This window comes from Nipponia nippon, unplaced genomic scaffold (assembly GCF_047370975.1).
Source record: "Nipponia nippon isolate SJK-2023a ecotype South Korea unplaced genomic scaffold, ASM4737097v1 scaffold_19, whole genome shotgun sequence".
Taxonomy (NCBI): Eukaryota; Metazoa; Chordata; class Aves; order Pelecaniformes; family Threskiornithidae; genus Nipponia; species Nipponia nippon.
In genome coordinates, this window is record NW_028262335.1 from 4,667,092 (window position 1) to 4,693,451 (window position 26,360).

At 41.7% G+C, this 26,360-nt stretch overlaps 1 protein-coding gene across 4 annotated transcripts in view; it reads left to right on the plus strand.

The window, feature by feature from the left end:
- Positions 1–11,650: 11,650 nt before the first annotated feature.
- Positions 11,651–26,360, plus strand: part of CLSTN1 (calsyntenin 1) — a 40,185-nt gene continuing 25,475 nt past the window's right edge. For 2 of the 4 annotated variants that reach the window (XM_087755288.1, XM_087755290.1), the window contains exons 1-2: positions 11,654–11,876; positions 21,837–21,959. In XM_087755288.1, coding sequence (XP_087611414.1) covers positions 11,774–11,876; positions 21,837–21,959 — 226 coding nt within the window. In that variant the 5' untranslated portion in view covers positions 11,654–11,773. Of the gene's footprint in view, positions 11,877–21,836; positions 21,960–26,360 lie in introns of all 4 variants that reach the window. The other 2 variants (XM_087755289.1, XM_087755287.1) reach the window with 2 other exon arrangements.

Sequence of the window (26,360 nt, forward strand, 5' to 3'; positions counted from 1 at the left end):
GAGTTGAATTTTAATGTAATGTTACACAGACACCAGTCATTCCTAGAGGCTCTTCCTCACACTGCACGAAGCTGCCTGTGTAAGCTGAGCTTCAGACAGGATGATAGGCCTGTCTTATCTCATAAGCTTTTTACTTACACTCAATGAACAACGTGTCATTGAAGCAGGAGTAAACATGGAGAAACGTGTGCTGTTAGAATGCAGTGCAAAGCGCTGTACTTCAGTCATTTCACACAACATGGGGTTTACAGCTGCCCCCCGCCGCTTCCTTTGCAAAGACAGTGTGTCATTCCGCTTACTCACCTGGTCCACTTTGGATGGACACAGAAGAATAGTGGATAAACCAGAAGGAGAAAAGGTAAGAAGTCTTACATCAGAGGCTCATGGTCCATACTGAAAACGAGAGAAAACCTGAAATGTTAAAAGGTACCGGTGGAATGGAAATTCGTGGCTGCTGAATGTTTGTCTAGGCAGTAGGATGGTCCTGGAGATCACGTTGGGTCCAGCAGAAGCTGATCCCATGGAAAAAGTGGGCACATAACCTTTACAAAAGAACTCACTAGAAATGTTTTTTCTTCCCTCACTGAGCAGAGGGAAACATGGAGTTAACAATCTAATGGATACATTAAAGCAGTGAATGTTGGGACGGGGTAATTATTCTAAATCACTCAGATTCACTTACATATATTAGGTTGGGTGGGGGTGGGGGGACATCCTTCCCTTTGTGCCGAGTACAAACCATGGCGATGTTCTTCCGCTGGGTACACGAGCCTTTGCTCTGAGTGTATTTGTTTCCTGCTTTGTTAAGACAATACGGCTCTCTGCTGGCTCCTTTTTAAGTTTAATATGTTCATAACACCTATTCAGCCTGTACAAAAGCCACTGAATTGAATTCTGCTGTTTTCCTACTGGTGGTAGGTCAGTGGCTGAGTCAGTGATAGAAACAAACCTCTGTTTATCTTCAGTATGTTCCCAGAACAGTATGCCACTTCTTTAACGCAGCCTTCCCACCCCAGGACAGTTTGCTGTCAGCATTTAATCCCCTTTCTATTGCAGAGCAGCAATGGAAAGCAGCACCTAGCTTTAAAAAAAAGACAGCCGTGTCCTTGTAGGGAGACTGTCTGCCTTGGAGCTCCCCACGGGGAGGCAATCGGTCCCTGCTGTTGGCAAGGAGCTCTCACTCACTCGGCAGCATTAATCAGGGCTGACTGTTCCTCTTAATCCTCTGATCCCTTCCATACGGACGAGAACACAAGCATCGCATTTGTGTGTTATGCTCTTCTTCACGGAAAATAGGGCTGGGTCCGTGGCTTGCAGCAGGCAGCGATTAGATGGGTGGGTGATCAAAACATGCTTAGCAAATCTGCAATTAGAGTGGAGGCCAGGAGGGCAGTGGCTTACTGCAAGGGTCACAACTGCTATCTGTCAGAATAGAAATAAATATGTGAAATGACAAAGGATTTAGCTGCACTCCTGTCTGATGAGGCTGTAACTTAAATAGCCAGGGCACTGCTTGGAAGAAGCTAGGACTTTTTAAAGCACCAGAGATAGTTTATGTAGCTAAAACACAGCAATGGGGACATCTGCATCAGTTCTAAATTTTGTCCCAGATGCTTTTTGTGACCTCTGTAGAGGAACTTCATCATTTTCTTCAGCAGCTAGACAGTAAAGGTATTGACCATGCCTTGCAGAGGTTTGTGAAGCTTTTAATACATCAATGTGTGAAATGCTTTGAGACTATGTGGAAAATGTCTAGCAAAGCTGCAGACTGTTACTGCCAGCTGTGATGAATTTGAGCAGGCCCGGAGTGGAGAGGAGTTCATGTCAGATACTGCAAGTAGAGGAAGAGTGGCAGTTTGCTTGAAGGCAATTGCAAGACAAACAATGGCATGCTTTTAGCTTATTTTTGTTGTCTTTAGAAAACCTATGTGATGTGGAAAATATGGCAACTAGAACTCTGTCTCAGAAGAACTGTTTACCCATTTTTCCGTATCTAAATAATAGTGTTCACATCAGCTTTAGAGACAGCAAGACTGGGCCCGTGTACAGCACTGTGCAGTTCGCTCTGTTCTCAGGAGTAGGAGGCGCTTGCATGTAATGATACGAAATCTAATATTGCATGATGAAAATTCAAATTACACCTTCAAGATCCAGGGAGATCTGGGAAACTTAATCCATGGTCCAGATCCTGGCAATCAATTGACTGATACCAACTAATTTAACTGGGGTCTGTGCAGACAGAGGGACTTGTTCTTAGGACCCTGGCTGCAGCATGGGCACCTATTACACCGTCTCACTGAGCATCCGTTCAGCACGCTGCACAGTTAAGGGGAAGAAGGGGGTAGTTTGACCAGGGAGCCTTGTGCATGCTTGTGAAGAAAACTGTGGACAGCTGTTTTTAAAGTCCAATCACAGCTGATAGGACTCCGGTAGTTAAAGCATATACAAGCTGGGTGACCTATGAATTAACCTTAGTAGTCTGATATTTGTATGTTACCCAAGGATAAACAACAGAGTTAAGCTTGTGAGAATTCAAAACTGTTTCCAGTGGGTTGGGAATTTGAATGTAGGTTCTTATGCCATTAAATCAATCCCTCTGCCTGAAACTCTGACCCAGCAAGCCAGCCTCAGATAGACATAACGTGATTCTTTTTATGGGCCTATTGCATGACACGCGTTGCACAGCAGGATCTTAGTGTAAATCTGGTAAATAGAATTGCATGGGCAATAAAAAGCCTTTACTCTAAATGCTTTCTGTATAGACAGTTAATGAACATAATGACCTTTATTTTTTTTAAGACCATTATTAAAAGATGTAGGTGGGCAAATGTTTAAAAATGCCCTGTTTTTAAAAGACTGAGCTCTGGAGAAAATCTGGGCAATGTGGGGTGAAGAAGAAGAATGAGTTCTGACGCTCTGTCTTTTGAGCCATCTGGTTTTTGAGTCTCTCAGTTGCTGCAGGATAGTTTTATTTCATTTACCTATGAACAGCCTACAATTAACCCTAACAGCTTCTTTCCGATGTCTTTCATAAACTAGTTTCTGTGCTGACCTTTCTTCCAGCGTCCCTCATGAGAATGTCACTAGAATGAGTTTTGACAATGGGAAGACCAGTGCTGATTGTCTGCCCTGTAGCGGTGGTGTGCCTGCTTGTCTTCGTTATTATTAGATTTGGTCTGCTAATAGCACTCAAAGGAAAGGAGGAGATGCAAGTTTTCTTCTCTCGTGTGAATATGGTTAGCATAGTAGTATAACTTCAGCTTCCTAGATTGTTACAAGAACTGGGAAGGAGTAGTACTGAAGACAGAATCAAATATTGAATAATCTGGGTTTTTTGGCATTCCACTGTTCCCAGTTCTCCATGCCCTATGTAGGTTCTAAAGCTACTTCAAGCACAAGTCTGAAGACTAAACATTTGATGCCAATGAGTGATTGCTCTAAGAAGTGTTGCACGTTTTCAGGAAAAAAAAACTGTGTTTAGGCAGGAAAGACAAAAGCAGCTTTGCAGTCTGTATCTCTGTAATTTTTTTTTAATACAGTTTAATAACGAGGCCATGAATACCAGAAAAAAAGTTAAACATGATAGCTTTCTTCTAGGCTGTAGCGTTAAGAGTTTACAATCTTTACTCAAAATGCATTCTCAAGAAAATAGAGATAAATCTGGACATTGACTGAAAGTCAGTGAACAGTCAGGTAGGGATCATGGTAACATGTTTGTGCTCTTGAGTAATATTCTTGGTTCTGAATATTTCTTATTGCATAGTGTATTTAAAATAGTATCAGATTTTGTGCATCTCAAGATTTGTTTGAAAAGTGAGACTGGCTGTTTATGATATATATGGTTATTTAATAGCAGGGAATTTATGAACCCTGCCTTTTTAACAAAAATAATACTCTGAATTTCTGGAGAGGCTTTCATCCTAGGATCTTGAAGTACTTTACAGACAGTTAATGAAGTCTTCCTACCTCCCTGTGGAACAGACAAGTTGTGTTAAATGGAGAGGATAAATGAGGCATGGAGAGATTAAGGGACTTGTCTGGGGGTAGGATGTCAGTGGTGTCATCAGGAAGAGAACACAGGAGCCCTGTCCTGCCTCAAGATCTTACCTTTGCAAATACTTAGGACGAGAGCTCTGTACTCACTGAATAGGGTCAGTACTAAGATCAGTTTTGGGGGGGTTGTTGTGGTTTTTTGGACTTCATAGAAAATAATAAAAATTTTTAAAAACTGTCTTCAGAGAGCCCTTAGATAGTCCTGGTCTACTAGTCAACCATTCAAAATAAAATATATTCCAGATGGTGTTTTCAGGAAAGGCAGAGCAAGCTTTTTCAACACTAATATTTGCCAGGGGAGGGGGGGAAGGAGCGAGTGACACTGATCTTGTTGGGGGACACCCCTGTTCCCTGCGCGCACACGCAGCCAGACCCGCTGGAGACCTGGACACAAGGGATTTGGGGGGCAGAGTGCTGAACAACCTTCTACTAAGTTTCTACCCTGTTGCAGGAAGACGATGTAGTTTGCGCCTTCTTTTCCTCCTTTCCCAAACAACCACTTACAGAAGGAAACCATTGGATATCTTTCCTTCCACAGTGCAGCTTTTTTAACCATAGCAGCATATGAGACCTAGTGGAGATTCAGATATGCTTTTAGAGAAAACTGTAGAGAAACACTAACTTGTTTTCAGAGGAACAATAATTTCTCCTGGAGGAAAAAAAAAAAAACAACAAATCTTTGAGGTGTTTGTGGAGTACATCTATACCTACTTAATTTAGTCAAATCTACCCACCTTCCTGTCTTATAGTAGTAAGGATGCTTGTTTTGGTTTGTTCCTTAATATTTCTTTGGAATATCTGGTAAGTGTTCATTTGTGGATGATCTGTGCAATTGTAAACCATCTTGGCTGACCCTTTGTAACTTTTTTTGCTAAATGGCAATGAGTTTCATGGATGTTAGTGGGAGATTAAAGACCTTGGTGACAGCCTTGGAGCAGCGGTGATGACATTGCTGGAGGAGCTCTGTGTGGCAGTACTAGAGTAGCCCTTACGGCCCTGCTGCTTCAGCCAGTGATTACAATGCTGGATACACAACTGGAGGCTTGTAATTTGGTTTCCTTTTAGAAGTCTCTCAGACTGCCGCCCAAGAGGAGAGCATCTGCTTTTCTTTTTGCTGAAGAACACTGCTGGAACTTCTCTGTATAAGCTCCCTTAAAAACCCATTGCTTGATTTTATTAATATGTAATAGTTTGGCTCCTTTTACCCACAGAAAATTACTTATCTGAATAAAATGCAAGAATATTGTCTAACGAAAGGGGAAAATAAAGAGTGTAATTGTGTTAATTATCAGAATACCAGACATGTAATTAATGTGCCACAGGAACAAAGAGCAAATGTACTAATAGTACATAATTGGACTTAAACTACACCCTTGGTAGAAGTCTCTGCAATGGAACTGTTGTGTTTGTGCTCCTTTTCAAATTAGCAATAAGGAATAAATTAACATCCATTTTCTTGCCCGTACAAAGACGGAATCATATTGTGGGGCAGGGTAATGAATTCAGAGAATGCCTTTACATTCCCATATGGCTCTTAGGGAGGGGAATACTCATGCACATGGCTCTTCTTCCTTGCAGGAAGGCAGGCAGAGATAAGAGGAAAACCTCATTGTATGACCAGATGTTCGCTGAATACCACGATCCTAAAGAATACAAAAAATCTGTAAGCTGAGTAATTTAAACATTGTCACCAGTACCTGGTGCAAATATTTGAGTTGGTTTATCCATCCATCCTTTTATGCATGGTATGTTACTGTGTTATGTTGTCAGATAAGGAAATAGGTAGGGTAAGAGTTAGTCACTGACCCAAAGGGACATTTGTGCTAGAACTGGAAAGAAACCCTGCAATTCTTCACTTTTTTTTTTTTCCTTCTTTTTTGCCCCCTCCCCACAGCATAAATCACTAGTTCAGTTTTCTATATAAATTAGGGAGTTAAAGCAGTTGTTAATGTGGGCATGGCCCACTGTGCTGCTCTTCAGAACAGGTTAGTACAGTACATGAAGAAACCACGTAGAACCACTGGAGTCCTTGTTTTTTGTGGACACACACTGTAGAAAGGCTCATCCAGAGCACCTGACTGTAATTCTTATTAAGTTAGAGGATGATTAGTAAAATAATTTATTACTGATGCTATTTCACTTTCTGTACTCTCTCCCTCTTTGTCTTTAGTGGTGTCTTGCTGAGCTTTACAAATAACTTATTTAGTGCTCTTCAGAGGCCACAGTGGTTTCAGGGACTTAGGAGACCTCAGTACCCCTTCAAGTAAGGAAATAAACTTTTAAGAAACAGGTCCAGTTTCATTCAGACTCCACTTCTATTTATATAACACACCTTCAGATAGCCATTGTGGTATTAGGTGCGAAGACTTACATTAATAAAGCCTAAATTTTATTGAGGTCCATAAGTATTGCTTTTTAGCTAAGCGCTTGAAAGCCAATCTGTTCAAGGTATTTCAAGGTATTACAGTATTTCTTAATTCAAGGTATTTCAAGGTATTGCAGTACTTTTTAATTTTACCTACCCTCTCTGTGTTCTGCTTTCCTAAATATGCAAATGAAAAGCCTAGAAGTTCTGTCTTCAATTGTAATGCACCTGTCATCACAATATCTAGACACCTGCCTTTCTACTTTGCAGAAGTATTGTGAGAGTGCATTAATTAACGCTTGTAAAATGCTTGGAGATCCTAGGATGGAAGGTGCTAATGAGTTGTAAAATATTATAACGATGTTGCAGAATATTCAGTCTCTCTTTGTAAGGAAAGACTTGCATCTTTCCTTCACTGCTTTCATGTTTCTAGATGCACATTCTGCAATAGAAGGTAAGTCTAAACAGGAAAAAAAAAAAGGATTAAGCAAGGTAGAAAGATTGCTAATGCTGCTGGTTTTCTTGTGAGGAAGCTAGTTGTTTTTATGTACTTCTTTGCTTATTGAATTTTCTTTTTGTCTGTCTGATGAACCCATACTTCAATGGCTTGTTGAGAATTCTCTGAACGTTCAGAAATGTCAGGGGAGAAGATTTTCTTCTTCAGATTGCCAAGGCCTTCATTTGCATCCCCTAAATCAATTCTCACGCATGATCAAAGCAGTTCTGGAAATTTTCAAGTGTGGGGAAAACCAGTCCTGTAATTCCTTCTCCTCTAATATATACAGTCAGGTTCCAAAGCATTAAAAAAAAAAAAAAAAAATCTTCATCCACCGAATCTAAAGCCACAAGAATTTTATGCCTCTTTAGGTTCAGAGGATTGCAACTGTGTATATTAGGGCCAGCAAGGCTAGAAAAGATGTAACAGGTCATCTATGTATGTCTTCTCTTCAGGCTGGTAGGGGCATTGATCTAGCATTTTGTTGTGGAGTTTTCTTTTGAATGACCCAAAAGATGCCACTTCTGCCTGTTGCCTTACAAGAGTACTCTGTGGTTTCATAGATCTCATTGTGAAGAATTAATTTTTTTATATTCACCTTGAATTATCTTTTTCTTAGTGTCATTATTGTTCATTCTTCCTGCTTGGCATAGACTGATAAAGCCATATCAGAACCAACAAATACTAGAATTCAAATTCCTAAAATAATTTGGGATTCCCCTATTGCCTTCTCTAGTGGGAATCGGAGGAGCTGTAACACAGCTTCTCAGAAACTGGTCTGTTGTTGCCTTCATCTAATATTTTGCTTGGCTGTGCATGCAACTCTCTCATGAGCTTAATTACTTTACTGCATAGTCTCTATGGCAATTGGTCCCCTTTCAGAACTGGTTTCAGGGCAGCTGTGATAAACCAAATGCTCAGTAGAGGAGATAAAGCTAGGCTGTGAGTTCTAATTTCCCATTAAAAGCAATCATCATCTGGAAACAAACTAGTATGCAGACATTAATTGTACTGAGACGAAAATAAGCCCACACCCAATTCTAGTCTCTTTATATTTAAAGACTGGACCATTTCCTCAACCCAGTTCTAGACTATTTGAAGTTTGGACCTTTTCCCCATACTCCCCTTCAGAACAAGGGTCCAAGTCTAGTATCTAGAAGTAACGGTACATATTCCATGTGTATTCAAAATCATTTATGATCCTGAGCTCTAACAATCAGATCCAGATCTGCTGCTGACTTAACTGAGCATGTCTCGCTTCTCTCTGTATTTATGGCACGCACTGGCTTCCTTTAAGTAGCAAGCAAAGGCATTCATTTTTACCTGTCACCTTATCTTTTCATTTCTGGCTGCTCAGCTCCATTCTGACAAATGCAATAAATGTGTCCTCCTGGGTCCTTGCAAGCTGGGTATTAGTCACACTGTGCATTTCAAGGACATCAGTCCGATAGTTTTTCAGCTGTAACGGAAAGCATGTTCTGCCAGAAGCCATTTGTTCCAGTTTTGTTGCTTACTAATAAAATAAAAATCAATGGTTTTTTGGAGCTTGAGAAGCAGGTCAGAGAGTAGGAGGGAGATAGGTGGTAAAAATGAAGGTGCTGAAGTTAGTTCTCTGATTTCTCTGAAATAATGGCATGTGGCATTTCAGATAAAGTGAGAATCTCTGTCAGCTTGTGAAATGCCGTTACCTCTGGCAAACTGCATAGCTATTGTTTAACAGCAAATGGGACTGGTGCACAGCAGGTCTCACACTGGGCAATTTAAATCAAATTTAGTTTTGTGAAACAAAAGGTATTTGAGAGGGGGTTGTATTTGCCATACGAGTGCCAATGGAACATCAGTGGATCAGAATTTCATTTTGCTGTCTCCACCACAGGTGGAGTACCCATACTATCTGTATCCTCAACCACTAAACTGCCAGTTCAAACCACGTAGTCATCTAACTAAACAAAATCATCTAACTGATCTTAAAATACAGACTAAATAATTATTTGCTTTACTGAATCAGTGCCTTAGTCACAACTGACTCAGAGGAGTTTTGCTTAGAAAGTGAAATGCAATCAGTGCTGCCTTCTTCCTTGGAAATATCCCAGTTTCATCACGACTGATTCAGCTGATTAATTAATCTGAGCTGGTAGTGTCATTGTGCAATAAATAAGGTTTACCTGGACATAGCATTTATTGTCTTAAAAATGTCTCTCCTTCCTAATTCTGCAGAATCAGAATGATTTAAACGAGTCCTGATGGTAACACTGAAGTCCCCTTCTTACTGTGGTCAACGGTAGCCTGCTTTCCCCTGCTGTAATGCACGATGTAGCCCAAGTGAACTGCAGAGCAAGTTTTGCTCTTTAAACTGTCTTTTCTGCCACACCTAATGAGCCTAGGTTGTTCTCCAGTTTAAAGGTAATAATAATTTATTTTGTAGAAAATGTTTTAGAGTATATGGATATATTTGTATGCCAGCCGGCCACTGACTTACAAGCCCTCTTGAGATACTTTTATATTGATATTCAAGCTCTACATAGTTATATTCCTAATCAAAATCCAGTATTTGGGCAAATAGATTTGTGTTATATCATGTATTCATCAATGGGCAATCATCTTTTAACTGATGATACCTTGCCTCGCAAATCTTTACTAATGGGGTGGTTCTTAGCCATGTGTTAAGTTAGTAGGGCTAGTTTGAGAGTCATACTGAGCTGGACGGTCCTTCTACTCGCCATAGAAAAGAAAAATACATAAAGTAGCACACTGTCAGCTGAAGCTGCGTTGGCAGAATGTAAAGACTCAGCTATCTGGCAACAGATGGGCTACAGGCTTCTTCTGACATGATCTGCCATCCAGCATATGTTAGACAGGCTGAGAAATCAAGGGGTTTTAGACTGAGGCTTTAGCTTTATTTAAAAAAAGAAAGATGCCTTAGCTCCTGATAGAGCAGGTGGCCTACAGCACACAGTCAATGAAATAAATGTGGACTAACTTGGTGGCTTGGTTAAGTGATACCTCCGTAGCACAGGATAGTAGCTGGGGTATTGTTCATCGTATTGAACCACAGTGTATTTCTCTTCAAATTCCTTTTCTGCTCTGCACACACTCATCTTAGCAAATATGCTTAAGACACAGCGAGTAAAGATGGTTGTTTTTGAGGATGGAAGAAGCCGTTGGGTGGGCAGAACAGCTTCCCTTTGGATATCCAAAGGCACTGGCTTGCCGCAGACCAGATTCTATCAACTTGCTGAGACCTTAGTGACTGGTGAAGGGCAGCGAAGAAGTTGGCTTCTCACCTTTGGATGGCCGGTCCCCCCGGTCCAGTCTGGGGCGAACAGGTAGTCAGCAGGGAAGGTGACGGTATTGGGCTTGCCTTGGGAGGGAGGGGGAGGTTTTTCCAGAACAGATCAATCTTGGTATTTAAACTGCATAGTGTTTTAAAATAAAGAAATACCACATCTCTAGGATCTTGAACATTCTGGACTTTATTTTTATTTCACTGTGGGAGTGAAATGGCTAATAGGTACAAAGCATGAGTAGTCATATCTAATTATAAAATACATTGGTTGCATTTTAGTTGTCAAAACTCTGATCATGGTAAGGTATTTTTTCTTCTGTTGAAGCATTTTCTAATTGAAATTTTTGACCAAAGAGCAAATAACTTTTCTATTACGGGACAGGTTCCGTCCAACTTAATTATTCCTGTGAAACTTCTTGATTTAGATAGTACTTGTGAATTTTGCCAAACAAAACTAATAGACTTTTGCCTTGATAGAAGTCAGTAAAACTACACTAAAAAAAGGTTTCTCACTATGCAGGGTGTTTGTCTAAACTGAGGGCTGCTGTTCCTCCGTTTGGGCAGGGTTAATGCTACATGGGTCATCGCTGCAGTGTGTGTCCCTGGGGATGAGCAAACCAGGGAACCCCCCTAGGTCTGCAGGCATTAACTTGGGGAGGCATGATGGCACGCTAAGGTGTGTTTACGTTTAAAGCAGACACATTTCTGCAGGACTGCAGTTTTAGAGCTATGCAAACATAGCAAGAAAGCATGCATTTGTTTCGTGGTGCTTGTTGCAGGCAGGTGTCGGCAGTTTGTTCCTTCCTGGGGTGGTTCAGAGCCCTGCAGATGGCCAGGGGCCTTGCTGTGTCTGGCATCACTGGTGGGTTAGGTAAAAAACAGCTTTTTTTTGCCTTTTTGCTGAAAAGATCTGTGAATGCTAAGGTGAAAGCATTTAAATAGCTTTAAATGGGTTTTAACTCTTCCTGGAATGTTGGAGGTTTAATCAGCATTTGCTTAACCCAGCTGTGTGAGGCTTCAGCGGGGCATCACTCCCCCTGATTACCAACTGACCGCAGCTGCAGTAACGCAGGTGGGTTCAGCTCGTGCAAAAAAACCCCAAAACCCCCCAAACCCACGCCAAACCCCCGGCTCCCCGCCGCTCGGGTCAGAGGTGGGAGAGACGGGCCCGCAGCCGGTGCGGCGCCGGCGGCCCCCGGGGCGGATCGGAGCGCTCCCTTCCCGGCGGCGCGGATGGGCTCTCCCGCATCCCCCGCGCCGTTGGTTCGCTCCCTCCCCCGCCTGGTAACGGGCGCGGGGGGGGGGGGGGGGGGGGGACCGGCCGCGATCGCCGCCGCCATTTTAGGTGCCGCTGGCGGGGCGCCGCGCTGCCAGGCGGGGGAGGGAGGGGAGGAGGAGAGAAAAGGCGAGCGGAGCGGGGCAGCGCAGCGCTTCTCCTCCCTCCTCCTCCTCCTCCTCCTCGGGGCCGAGCCGAGCCCTCCGCCCGCCGCAGAGCGGAGCCCGGACCAGCGGGGGCGCCACAGCCGCCCCGCCAGCCGGGGCTGCGCGCTGCCCCGCACCGCTCCGCGCTGCCATGCCGCCGCCGCGCCGCCCGGGCATGCCGCGCTCGCTGCCGGCCCCCGCCGCTTGCCTGCTGCTGGCCGCGCTGCTCTGCGGAGGAGCAGGGGCCGCTCGAGGTAAACAGAGCCGGGGCGGGCGGGGGAGGCTGCCCGGCACCGCGGGGAAGGGGAGGGCGGCAGGTCCGGCCTCCCCCCGGCTTGCGCGCCCGCTCCCCGGGCGCCCTGTGGGGCTGTGCCGCGGACAGACGGAGCTGCGGGGCGGGGGGACGGTGCCCTTGGCTCCCTTCGTCCTTCGGGGGGGGGGGGGGGCGCAGAGGAGGGCATCGCGGGGAGGAGGGCGCTGGCCGCCCCTCGCCGGGGCTCGCTGGGGGCCGGGGTGGCCCCGCCGCGGCCGTTGCACCTGCGGCGCCGCGGGGAGGGGGGGTGGGGGGGCGGCGGTTCGCCCTCAGCGCTCACCTGCGCCGGGCTGCTCCCCCCGAGACCCCGCTGCCCCCAAGGTCGGTCCCCGCGCCGGCGGGCCTCAGCTGTGCGGCCGCGGGGGTCCGGCCCAGCCGCCGCGGTGGCGGCGGCGGCCCGCCCGTTACATAAGCGCTGGCGGCCCGCGGTGCCCGAGGCGGGCAGCGGCCGTCACTTGTTGCAGGGGAGGGCGAGGGTGGCGAAACGCAGCCGGACCCGGGGCCGCCCTGCCCTGCCCTGCCGGGAGCCGGCCGCCCGCTGGAAGCGCCGCTCTCCTCAGGGCTCGGAGAGGCGTCTGCCTGCGGCGGGGAGAGCCGCGACGGGGCTTGGGCTGGTGGGAGAGCCGGGATGGCCAGCGGGATGGGAAGGGGAAATAAAGCACCTCGGAGGGCCCCAGGGGAGCCGAGCCTTCGGGCTTACGTAAAGAACCGTCGTTTGGTTGTTAGCGAGGACAGATAGCTTTGCTAAACCTTCAGCGATATGGCGTTTTTAAACGTTGGCCTTGTGGCTATTGATTGATCTTGTGGAGTAAAAGTATACGCATTGCAGGTCTTCTTCTGAGCAGATTTCAGTAAGAGGCTTGCAAACGCTTCCTTACCTGAAGGTTACCCCTTGAATTGAGAATGCTGTTTCTGCAAGATTTAGCTGATCATATGATGAGATTTGAGATCTTGCATTTAATTTGAATGTAGATTAGAAGCGTGGCTTTAAAATGGCTTGCAAATACATCGAAGGGAAGTTCTCGATCTTAAACAAAAAGAACTTGTTAAGGACACACCTTGCTGCAATTTCCCTACATAGGATCAAGAAGCTGCTGCTGTAGTAAAGTCATCTGCCAGCTGTTTAGATAGTGGCCATAATTTACCTGTACAAGATCTCTTAGGTAAAACCTATTCACTTGTGTTCTTGGAACCATGAAATTTAATGCTTACCGCATCAATACAGAAGCACAATTTCATTGCATTGCTAGGCTTTTCCATCATTTGAAATTATGAATAAAAATGAAGATCAAAAACCCTTTTCAAAGAAAGCTAATATGTACTTGGGATTGAATGGCACATTTAGATAGCATTACCAGGACAGCTCTGTTAGCTCTTCTGCAGTTTGTTAGAGGCTGTACTTGTTTTCAGTCCAATCTACAGAGCTGCTGGACTGCAGGTCCTGATCTCTTAAACTTCATCGCACATAACTGAGTTACAGTCGGAGGTCTGGTTTGGCTTAGCACGTGCAGTTGCCTTGGTCCTCCTGACATTTTGGCTAGTCTAGGTAGGCCTGTTAATAATGCTACATGAAGATGCATTTAACGATGGGTAAGCTCTGGAGAACACCTGGAAGGCTGCTAGGGCAGCTCACTTCCATTTCCCTGTTGTTAGGAGAAACATTTGTTTGGAAGCGTTTATGGTAAACTTTCAGGTTTGTGCTGTATTGTCAGTTCCATTTTTTTCAAAGTGCAGCTTCATTTTTTTCATCTGTGACTTTAAAAGTCCTTGTTACTGAGGTCACTAGGATTTATTGTAGGTGATGAAAACTGAATTGTGCTTGGTTCAGTAATGTGCAGAAATGGACTGGAGAGGCTACACCAGAGCGGTGGGTTCCGTTCTCCAGTCCTGCGTGTTGCTGTGGTTGGAACAGGGGAGTGAAAAGTGGCTTCTTTTGTGAAAGAAATCAGAATAGCTTTTGGGGGATGTGATCTTACACAAAAGTTAGGTGTGAGCCAGCTCACCTACCATCTTCCCTGTAGTTCTTTTAAGGGGTGCAAAGAGTGGTTGCAGGTTGTAAAGAGGCGTATTCCTGGCGTATTCCCGTCCAGCTGATGCAAAACTCTTGATTTAACTGAATTTATCCTCCAGTTGGTCAAGTTGACCCAAATATTTCTAAGCTTGTTGGACTAATGTTGCAGTGGAAAAGCAGTAGTTAGCAGTGCATTCAAATAGTGTTTGTCAAAGTGAAGCAGTTGGATATTTATCAACAGAGCTGAATGGGGAGTGGAATGGAGTGACTTTCCAGATGAGAAGGCGGTGCATCTCATGGCTGCTTCTTCCGTAGTTACTGGCCAGGTAGAGCGATATACCTCTGTTGCCTTGGGCCTCTTCCAGCTTCTTGTCATTTAGGAAGGGTATTGATCAAAATAGTAGTATCTCGAGGAAGCTTTGCTGATCTGTGATTATTTCAGGAAGTTATCTGGTACTATGAGTGTCTTGAATCCAAACCACAAACCACGTTCTCACTACCACGGCCTTACTGCAGATGTTTCTTTGACACAGTAACAGCCTTTGTAGTATAGGGCTGGTGGCTAGGTTTCTCTCTCCTTTTTAGAGGCAACGAAATTTAAGACTACCCTAAAGGATTATGAAGAGACAATTTGGCTATTTATGGGGGCTGTTTTTTTTTTTTCCTCTAGGGATTGATGAAAGTAAGAGACTACCGAGAAGAGAAAGACTTAGCCCGTACTAGACCTTTCTGTGATGCATAATGCTTGGGAAAGCATAATATACAGCCATCTGTGCAGATACAAACAATTTTCATCTCTTTTTCTATATGTATTACATAAAATAACACACTGCTGTGGAAATTGAAATGGAGGAGAGATGGTCTGGGCGAGCATAGTTTACTTTGTGTATTTGGAATACTATTGTGCCAGTTGCCTTCTCCCATATCATTAGACTGCAGGTTGTGCTGTCTGTGCCAAGTTCTCAGGAAAATTTATCGATAGAAACTTTTCTAGACTTCTAAATGTATCTTTGGTTTGAGGTCTTACTGCTTCTGCAGACTTGAAATCGCCAGTTTCAGATTATTACAAAGAGGTTTTTTTTTTTTTTAAGGAGAAGGACAGAAGCTAGGCTCAGAGACTTCCATTTCTCATGGAAGTTAGAAGGCTTGAAGTTAAACCTAGATCAGGCCGCAGGACAGCATAATGTGAACATCTCATCTCAAACAGATTAAGTTAGAATTCTGGTATTCTGGGTAAAGTGGCATCTTCTGCCATGAAAGTCCAAGTTTCTGAGAGCTTAGTGGCTCGTGGCTATGAAACTGTTCTGCAGCAGAGAAGAAACTTTTGTACTCATTGACATTTTGTGAACAAAAGCACTTTTACCATTTTTCTGAGCCTTATCTCTTATTCTATTTCGTTGTATTCAGAGAAATCTCTCTGAAATTTTGTTTATGATATTAAGGGGCATACATCTTGTATCATTACTGTCAAAGACAGAAGCAGTACCTCAAAATGTGGGAGAGTAAAGTCGGAAGCCTTGGTCTTAAATAAATCTTGCTTTGCACTCTAATTTATTTGATTTGTAGTGATTGACTCCCATTGGCTTCAGCAGGGACTAAACCTCCTTAGGAGCCTTTAGAAAGGATTATTAGAAACCTCAGTGCCTTTGAAGAACTGCCTGTCCTTTGTTTATGGTGTTAGGTCTCATCCCACTTGCTTTGTACTCGGATTGAAAACAGGTTGCTGCTACTGCTCCCAGTTGGTTTCCCTGTCTTTAAATGGAGTCAGCAAGTAGAGCCAGAAGTGCTGGCTATACTGAGATGATGTTTGCTGTGTTTGTAAATAAGATTCCCTTTCAAGGAGTGAAGTTTATAAATAGGATAACAGTGAGAAAGTAAGTGATTTCCACTCGTGCACTATAATTAGCAACATTTAAGAGAACATTTATTAAATGAATGTTTACAGTTAGAGGCTTATGTTTTCTATTTTAGTGTTCTGTTTAGTTTAAAACATTTTAAATTTCACTTCAAAAATTAAGGCTTTGTTGCTTTAATCCCATTTAGACAGTTTTGTGATGGGATATTTTTATTTGCCATTTTCCCTGCCAGGCTTTTATCCAAATTGAAATTTGGTCAGTATATCCTCTAAGGTCTTTGGCATTCTGAACATTTCTTCTGCTGCAGTTGTGGGTAATAAAAATTGCAACTAGTTTCTAATCAATGATTTGCATGTACCTTAGTTTCAGGCTTATAGCAAAACTTCCATGTATTTTTGTACAAATAAAATCAGATTTAGGTAACTGGTTCAGTGTAGAACAGGAAACTCTCTGTAAATGGTGCTAAATCGGAGATTTTTCCTTAGGTAAAATATAATTTAATAAAACCTGTTGAAGTCCTACAGCCATTAGTTTGAATACAGTGTTTGGAGAATTAGCGTTAATTGTACAGGCTCAAACTGTAGGCACCTGAAAGGTGATAAACATTACCTTGTGCTGCCAGTGTCTGACAGTTGAACTTCCAGAGCACAAATTGCAAGTGCTCCTTAGCTGTGGCAAAGAATCTAAGATAGAGGTCTGAAATTGTGGGATGAATTTCAACCACCTGATTTTCCTTCAACTAGGAACTGTAGAGGTTAATGCTAGTGGATGCCCATACCCTTACCTAATCCCTCTCCTAATGCAGATTCACCCCCCTGTATTTTGTTACTTCCTACGGTTTTCGTGTCCCAGTAATGGAAATTGTTTGTCTGGGAAACCCATGCTGTAGATAAGTTCCCTGCTATCAAGAAATGCAGCATTTGAGCAAAACTTGCATTCAGTTTTACCCCATTGTTTGTACCTGGTTGTAAGATGATGATTTTTGATTAAATTCTAGATATGAGAAGACCCAGTTAAAGAAACAAATATAAAATAAGTCTTTTCATTACCACTTATCTATTTCAAGTTGTTTATATACAAAGTTAATCCTAGCCCTTTTCTAATACAAAATAGAGGCACAGCTCTGAATTGCAGGCTGTGGTGAGTCTAGGACAGGCACAGAACACACATTATAATCAGGCCATGCTCCACCCTTTCTTATTATTAAACTTTGCTTTCAGGGTGGAGAAGGTTTATTTTATTGTGTAGATCTTTACTCCTTGATTGAGCTATATTTTTTTGTGGTTATGTACTACACAAACTTGTTCTTTTAATGATATCGCTTGACGTATCATCAGCACAGTACTAAATTATGAATATTCAAGGTAAGACATGCTTCAGATTTTTTTATTGTCTCACTGAAAGGCATGCTTGTAGTCTCTTACATCAAGAGGAAGACAATTAAACAAAAGATGTACAGTCATCAAAATTTTTGTCAGACCTTCAGGACAGGAGTAAATGACTGTTCAGTCAGTTCATTGAGTGCAGTTCACTTGAATTGACAGACTATAATTCTCTTTTTATGCAATCTCTGGATTTTTCATGAAGTCTCAAAGGTGGATTTTAGAAATGAATATGTTTATCTACTGTCACTAGATTGAGTAACAGGCTTTCAAGCTCTAGTACTTGTTATTGAGTTCGTTCAACGTGTTTTACCAGGTAATCCTTAAGAATTGGTTTTGACATAAATCATCTTGCTCTAGTTCTAAAGGTATGTATCATGGCTGAACAACACTATATATTAGAAGTAGCTATCCAGAAGAAAAAATATTTTCAGCTACAGCCCTTTCTGATTGAGGTGTGTCTAAATCTTCAGTTATGTAGGTGCCAGGTCCCATTTAAGTCAAATTAACTTCTGACCGCTTGTAAGACGATAACGGAAATCCTCAGAAAGGACTTTGATAAGTACACTTAATTTTAATATGTTCGCATTCAAATACTAGAACTGAATTAATTCTGCTTGTCTTAAGATTATAGCTTTTGATTAAAGTTTCCATAGTAGCCGTAAACCCTGTTGTCCTGCCTTTACACTCATTTACATTCATTCATTCTTTTAAACAGCAGGAAAAAGTTGCTGCTAGTTGATCTGATGGATTGCATTCTGCAGCAGCAGCCACTGCTCTCGGTGAAGCATCCTTTCCTTGAGGTGCATTCCTTTTCAGCCAGCGGTAGTTCCAGTCAGCGTTAGTAAAAGCTGGTCTGCTCAGTTTCATGAGAAACTGGGCACATCTACCCAGAGCGAAAGGTATTTTAAAAGCCAGCATTCAAGGCACACATCATGTGAGGCACCAATTCCGTTTCCTCTTATAGCTTAGCGGCAATTACCTTTAGATGAACCACGTTGGGCAGGTGGCTTGTGCTCACCTTGCAGATGCACGTTCAGTCATTGCGTGGCAGCGGTAAAGGCTCTAGCATGAGCTTTGCCGTTCAGTTTGCTACCTGGACGAAAAAGAGGTATACTTAACTGTCTTCTAAGGTTTTTTTGGCCCCTAAAAACTAAGTAGAAGTCAGCTTGCTGTATTGTGCCAGGGTAGCTTCCTCTACTTGACTAGATTAAATGCTAGTTGGGATTTACAACAGATTCCAGTTGAGGCGCTTACAAATAGTGTGAATATTGTATTTCAAGGAAAGCGGTGTAGTTTATCCCAGTTAAATGGCAAGAGATTAACAGCTCAGGGCACTTTGTTAGTGTCAAGTTTGGAATAGGCCGACTGTTTTGGTTTGAAATTAACAGTCTGGCTTTGAACAACTTTCTCTGTAGATTTCACAAATTTTGTAACAATTAAAGAGGAAAAAAATGTGAAAGGATAGTTTTCAGTCCAACATTTAATAATGTTTAAGTCAACTGAGATCAGAATAATACTTGGCGCAATTTTGCGGTTGGTTCAAGGAAAGCAGTAATGTATTGTTCGTAAGTTGTGCCTCATATTTCAAATGCTAGCTTGAGAATTTCTTACAGTGTCTGGTTATGCTAGAGTCAGTAGATCACAAATATGGATAATGGGCCTTTCCTGAATATTCAGCAGTAAGTTTGGTGTTGTAAAATCCAGTGATGTTTAGCCTTCATAAACACAAAGGGATTTAAGCTTTATGTTTTAAAATCTGGTGATGTTTTAGCCTTCCTAAACACAAAGGGCTCTAAGCTTTATGATTTTATTGTCTACAGCACAATAAAAGGACATGACTTTGCTTTTAACTGGGCCTGTTGTTTGAAGGTTCGCTAGACTCTGCAGATGCTTAGCATACTCATAATTCTGTTCATATGTGGTTACAGTACTTCAAGCTTTTATTGAACTCTCTACCCTACAGCAGTGGGATTTACTGCAGGTTGCTAAATTAGGAGAAGGTTTCTGAATGCTTAAAAAAAAAAATGTAATCTACGTTCAGAAGCATTAGAATGGAGGTGGAGTTTTTTCTGGCAGAGATCTGTTGTAGTATTTTATACGAGGTCTTTGCAAAGACTAAGATGAACAGATGAAAGGACTCTGATATGTTCCGTTGAGGTGTAACTGTATTAGTGAAACACTTTAGACCAGATTTGAAATGAGAGACTTGTTTCAATTGGAGACCCACACTGTAGCAGTTATTGGTGCCTTCCTTCTGAGGGAGGAATGATGTGTTAGTCCTCTTGAGCATGACGAAGTTTGTTTTAAAATGCCGAGTTCCTTGGAGGGTGCTGCAGCAGTGTACTTCTCTGGGTAAATAGAACAATGTGGCTGACATTTAGCTGGCTATTTGGTATGCTGAATATTGAAAGCATCCCCGTGTGAGTGTATTGAGGCAATAGTGTTGCCATATTGAGTAAAACCACACGGCGGTAATTAAACACTTTGCATTAAAGTAGTTTGTTGTGAGTTCTCTCTTGCTGCATTATTGTGTATGAAGATATTATATCTTGTTTAGCAGTTTGTTGCTACTAACCAGTAAAAGATTGCAGATGAAAGCATATTGGGAGAGTATTATGGTTTCCTGTATGAGTTCTCTACCTCTAGGTTTAATCATTTAAGTATCCTTTTATCACCGTTTTTTTAATTCCCTTGGGTAAGCATATGACAGACATCATGAATCCATTTTAGTTTGTTGGAGAAGCAGGATTCAAAAGTCTAGGCTAGCCTTACATCTCTGCCTCCTTTGACAACCTGCTTATGTAATTCTTTAGGGAAGTGAAATAGCAGGGCTCAACCGTGTAATAGTGTTCTAGCTGTAGTATATACTTTGCTGTGATTGCACAGGCATTTATTTCAGAAGTTGTAAGTACTTGATCTCATGAAGACCAAAATCTGGGTGGTACCACCTATTGACTGCTGTTTGGTATGTTTGTTACATCCTCTAGCCAAGCATTTCTTATGTTTGACTATACATCATTTGCTGAAGGTGACTTGGTTTTGTATGGCAAGGAGCAGTTTTCTGGCCCTCTAGGTGAATGTTTTCCGTGGGTTCTAAGCAGCTAGATACGTACAACCTTCCAGAATTAGATCTGGGAAAATAGTATTAATTTATGAAGCAAGAGTATGTGGTAGCCTAAGAGGTGTTTTGAAGTAGCAGATATACATTGCCCAAAACAATTTAGGTGAAACTGATGAATGTAGAACCTCAGCACGAAGAGCGCTAGACCAAAAGAAACAATATATTCAGCTGTCAAGAAGAATTAGTTGTTACACCACATATACTGGTTCTGTGGATTACAAACTGTATTTATCTTTGGAGATCATAACATAAATACTTAATAATCAAGGCTCTCTTGCGTTGGATTGTCGCATATTATAGTAGATGATAACCTAGTAGATAACGTAGGATTTTGTCTCGCATAATTCATGATGTACTAGAAAAAACTATTTTTGCAAGCTGACAAGGCAAGATACTGCATTTCTTTGCAGCAGAGGAAGGAGACCAGTCATCTTAAATGTGCTCAAGGGATCGGTTTATAGATTCTTCTATGCAGAGTTGAAGAATGCTTTTATGGGCGATCTTTTAGTGGAGTTTGTTTCCCAGTCTCCTAAAGCAACTACTATATAAGTAATATAAAAAGTAGTCAGTATTTTACTCAGATTTCAAGGCATTCTATTAGATGACAGAAAAGGCCTGAGATTTTGGTCCCTTCTTTCAGTAGCATTTGAAATCTGCATTAGGCATGTATTGGATTAGAGAGTACAAAGTACAAGTCCTCCAAACCCAGAAGGGCCTGGAACGCTTGTGTTGTGTCTCTGCAGCCGAGGTGTGGGACTGCGAAGCTGGTGTCTTGCCCTTTTCCATTGCCTCTCCTCTCTCTCCCTTTCTTCCATTTTGCATAGTTCCCCTGCTTCAGCAGAACTCCTGGAGTCCCCCTTTACCTGGGGTGCCATATCAGTGACTGCTAAAACTGATAATAAAGGTTCTAGGTATAGATCTTACACTGGGACAGAAACATCTGTCGCTCCCTGTTTGTTTCCTTGGCAAGTGTCCTTAGGCCTTGTGTAGAAATTAGTGAAGTTTGATCTCTTTTCCACGTGTTCTCTAATGAAAACCCCCATACAAGACAAAATGCTGAAACTAGAAAATGCCTTCACATTCTGAAGAATAGTCCACCAACTGAGTCCCAAGTTTTCCAAGTTGGTGAGAAGTAGAGTGTCAGCAGACCCTTGTGTTTCATGTTGGCCAGTCTTTTTTCGTCCTGTGCTGAATACAGTTTTTTTACTGTCACGCTTGGCACTGATGTCAGCGGCTCCCCATCACTCTTACAAGGTTTTTGAATTGCACTTCAGGGGCATCTTAAATCCCAGCATAGTTAAGAGACTAATTTAGATTCTCGGAGTTACTTTTGGAAAGCCTAGAGGGACACTGAACTCTTCTGAAGATACTTAGCCAGGATTTTGTCTCAAATTTTTTAATTTAGTAAAATGCTGATTCAGATTTAGAAAAATGAAAGAGGGAAATATTGAAATCAGTATTATAAAGCATTTTTTAAAGAAGTTGTCAGTTTCAAACGTTTTGACTTGGTACTTTGTTTTCCTTTCAGTTAACAAGCATAAGCCATGGATTGAAACAACCTATCATGGTATAGTTACAGAAAATGACAACACGGTGCTCTTGGACCCCCCGTTAATAGCCCTGGACAAAGATGCGCCTCTGCGTTTTGCAGGTAAAGAATTCATCTCCATTTCTTTTTTTAAGAAGTGGAAATGCTGTCTTGATGACAAATGCTGTGTGTTATTTATTGTGTTTTCCCTAACAGTAGCATAATGTTTCAAAGCTTTTAGACCCTAGGAAATGTTTGTGCATGGACCAGAGTTTCATTTCATATTTACAGGCGTAAATATGCAATTATATCCAAATATCCAAACCAGAGAGTACTCTATATTGGAGATATTCTGTGCGTCTTTCAATTTCATGTGTATATGTTAATTTTTCTGGTGTGTTTGGTTTTTGTTGTTGTTATTTTTGGGTTTTGTGTGTGTCGTGTCCATCCGTCGTCCCCCCCCCAGTGTCTAACCTTTTCCTCAGTCCTCTGGACTCCACATTTCACAGCATTCAGTCTGGGAGTTCTGAAAATCATTTTCTTATCCTTCTGAAGACAGTTTTTGGTTTTCTTAGTGTTTTTTTTGTTTGTGTCTTAATAGATGGAAAACAGTAATTAGTAGAATTAAGATTGCATTTCTTCTCTGCAGTATTTGGACTGAGAATTCCTGTAGAAATCGAGACTTTCTGTGATAAGCTTGCTTAACAGTTTCAGGTATTCTAAAAAATGGGCAGCCTCTTCTACCTGAAGGAAAGGCTTTTTCTCCTCTAACAAAGAATATAGAGAATGATACACAAGCCATTTGCAAAACGTAGGCTAATTCTTCACTTTCAAATAGGACTGACAGATGACAGTTTTCTTACAAACTTCCACAGTAGTTTTTTTCTGGAAACTACTGTTTAAGAATACTGTATTCGTTAATTGGATGCAGTATTATGGAAAGTACATTTTTGGTTTGACAAAATATTAGAAAACTGTATGTGAAGAATACCATCAGGCATCTGCAGGTATTTAAATTAGTTGCAGAGGATAACACAAGCTTAAATTAGATACTTGCAGAAGCTTACTTGGTTAAGTAAAATTTTAGAGTGAAGAATCCTAGTAAAATACCTAGAGGATGTGACGTTAGCCATTTTGGGAACATCGCTTAGCCTGGCTTCAAGGGGGAAGTGATGGAAACAGGGAGTGATTACATTAACAGCCACTTGAAATGTTCAGCATGCTAACTGCATTGTGTGCTACAGTAGTGTGGCAACTCGGTCACAATTTCTTAAAGTGGTACTTAAGTAACAGTTTTGTTGCATTATTATAAGGCTGTAATTATCTCCAAGGCTGCGTTATAAATTCAGGAAGTTCGGAGATAACGGTAAACCTCTGAAATTCAAACTTTCTCATGTATTGGATACACGTGGCAGAGGCTCTTAAGTGATCTTAACTGGAAATAAAACTGCTGCCTGCGAACAAAAAAACCTTTTCATTTCCAAATGAAGACACTTGTGTTGGGATACACAAAATCTGTTAAGTAAAAAGAGTTACAGGAAGGCTGACTTGCGTACTTGGTGATTAGGAGAATGTGAATAATCTCTTGCAGTTCTTTAGTGCTTTAAATATCGGTGCTCGTAGTTCGACAGCATTGAACAGATTTTGAAAATGGCAATTTGTACTTCTTGGTGGATAGTAAAGTTTTCTTGAGTGCTGGATATCATGAAGCTTTAAGAAAGTACTGGCAGAATAGATTCAAATATCTTGTCAGATTTGCAGAGGAAAATCCAATGTCAAATTCAAATGAGACTGCTTTTCCATTGCGTTGATCTAAATTGTATAAGCCTGCCTTCATTTAATGAATATTTTCACCAACAGGAAGTTGGTTTTATTTATTAAACATTTGTATAAACATTATATATTTTGGCTTTCAAAAACTAACAATTCTTAAGCAGCAGCAGAACAATGGATTTAAAGTAGTTATCTTAAATTCTGAGTATAGCACGCTACTGTTGTAAAGAAATTTTCCTCGCTATCACTCTGTTAGATTTGAATTGCGTAAATTTTGAATGACTGTGCTATGGGAATCTGTAAAAGTATTTGTCTGCCATTAAATGGAACAATACTTGAATCTGTCTTTGAGGAGACCAAATGTGGGAGTGATGTTGAATCAGCGTTACCAGTTCTAGTTGGTGGTGCTGTAGTCATGTCCTAGAACGGAGAATAGCCTCGTTATTGTCCAGCAGCATCTATGTGGGTGTTTAAGTGTGAGAAGCCCATTAGATCAGTGACATGTTTTCACAGCAAAACAAAGCGTTTTCAGGGCTGTTTCATCCCTAACTAGGATATTCCTACTTATAAATCAAATTTATTGATGCTTCAAAAGGTTGGATATTTTCATTAACTGTGCCCCCTAGCTGAGCTGTTAAACTTCTGAACTGTCTGCAGGTTTAAAATGTTTTAAGTAGAGCTTTTTGCTTTATTTCAATTTTGAGCATGTTGAAACATCTTGAAACTAGTTCATTTAAATGCTTTGTAGTACATGAAGTCTGGGGCAAGTAGAAGTATTCTGTGGGTAGGATCCTAAAATTCAGGTGTGCAAAAATAAGTAGGGTCAAATAGACATTTATTTCTAGGGTAATTTCTATGGTTTTACATCTGAAACGACACACTTTTGAAAACAGGGTTTGAATGCCAGGTTGCCTCATCGTGCTGCCCGATGCGCAGAGGCTCTGTGGAATCAGTCTCTTGTACCATGGTTCTTACAGATCTGCTTGAGAAGACAGTGACTGTTCTCCTTCTTCAGTGAAGCTTTTCTGCATTACAAATTCAGTCATGTTGGAATTTGATCCGGAATTGTTTTGCTGAAAAAATACAACAAAGGACAGCTACTTTTTCTATTGCACATTAGAGTAATTCATGTCCAAAATCAGTTTAATGTCTGAAGCTCTGAGTATGGATTTTCCCCTTTACTATGCAAAAAGGAACTGAATTTTTATTGCATTTGAAACAAACAAAATTGTATCTGGATGCCTTCACATAGCTGAATATGTTTTGTTACGAGAGTATAACGCAGGGTCTTGCTAGCAAGGTGTTTGAAATATTTCCCTTGTGGAAGGAAATGTTTCCTTGGATTTTTGACGTGTCTCTAGCAGGGTTTAAATCCCTCTTCCTCCACCCCAGCCCTAGAGAAAACCACTTCTCAGCCACAATACTTTATTTTCCCCTTTCTAATCTGGGATGCAAGAAGTATTTTTGTGGGGGTTAGGAATTTTTTGACTTAGAGCATGAATATGCATAGAGCTTGGAAAATAATCTTGCAGAATCTGTATTCATTCTTTAAAAGCCCCCCAGAAATCCACCCAGCCTTACAGTCCGCCTCTCCCCGGAGGCGTGTGGGGTTCGCGCGTTGCGGCGGGCGAGTGCTGATGCCGTGTTTCCACGCTGCGCCGTCGCCCCGTGTTTGTTTAGGGCAGGGAGCTGTGCTGACGCCCTGTCTGCAGCAGGCCCGTCTGTAACGCAGCGCTTGGCTGGGTGATGGGTATAAAGAAATGATATGTAGAGAAGATGAATGACACCGTGTAATCAAACAGATAAAGATTTTGATCTTGTCACATCCAGTGAGTGTACAACAAATATGTTGCACAGCCAGCTGGCAAACCGAAGAGGAATTTTTTGTTCCAATAGTATTTCAGCCATTTTTGCATCAAATTTAAGGCATGCATGAAGTGACACTTTGTTTTGTACCTATCATGTATACAGATACAAACTGAAATGGAGTTATTGTGAAATTTAAAATTGGTTCACTTTTTAAAAGTTTCGTATGGTACTAAGAAATACTTGTTTAGGAGCCATTGAAATGGGAGGCTTTCCTGAAGGCTCTCCGTGATCCTCGTGTAGACTGCTGCTTGGTTGGAGCCGGGGGGGAATATGCTTCCTCTCCTTCCGTGGAATGGAAATGTAGAGGGATAGCTGACTCCCAAGTTTGGAGAGTGTCTACTCAAATACTGTATGTCCAGTTATGAACAACTTTTTTATAATTACGTGATATAATTATTTTACATCATTATATCATAACAGTACAGAAAGAGAGAAAACAGTAAAAATCAGCAAAACTTAACATTCTACCAGATCCTCACTGTCATTTGATTGTGCTACACTAGAAAGGAGAAATACGGAATGGCTTTAGGATACAGGATTACTGTGTGTTTTCTGGCTAACATAACTTCCACAAATGTATTATCTGTAAAATGAAATGGTTTTTTCAACTGTAGTTCCAGCTGAGTGAAACGCTGTAAAGTTCTATCCTAGTTACAGTTTATTTAGCTGAACAGTTTCCAATATATCAAATGTAAACTAATTTACAGATTGATCATCGTTCTGTTCTAAGATTAGGAGCGGTAGGAATTTATTTCAGTATTGTATCTCAACTTCAGAATGAAATGAGAAGAAGCATTAAGCACGTACGACGTAGCGTGAAACCTTAGGGAGCATGATGCGGGACTAAGCTTCCTTAATGGCAATAAAAAAATTCACTGCCAA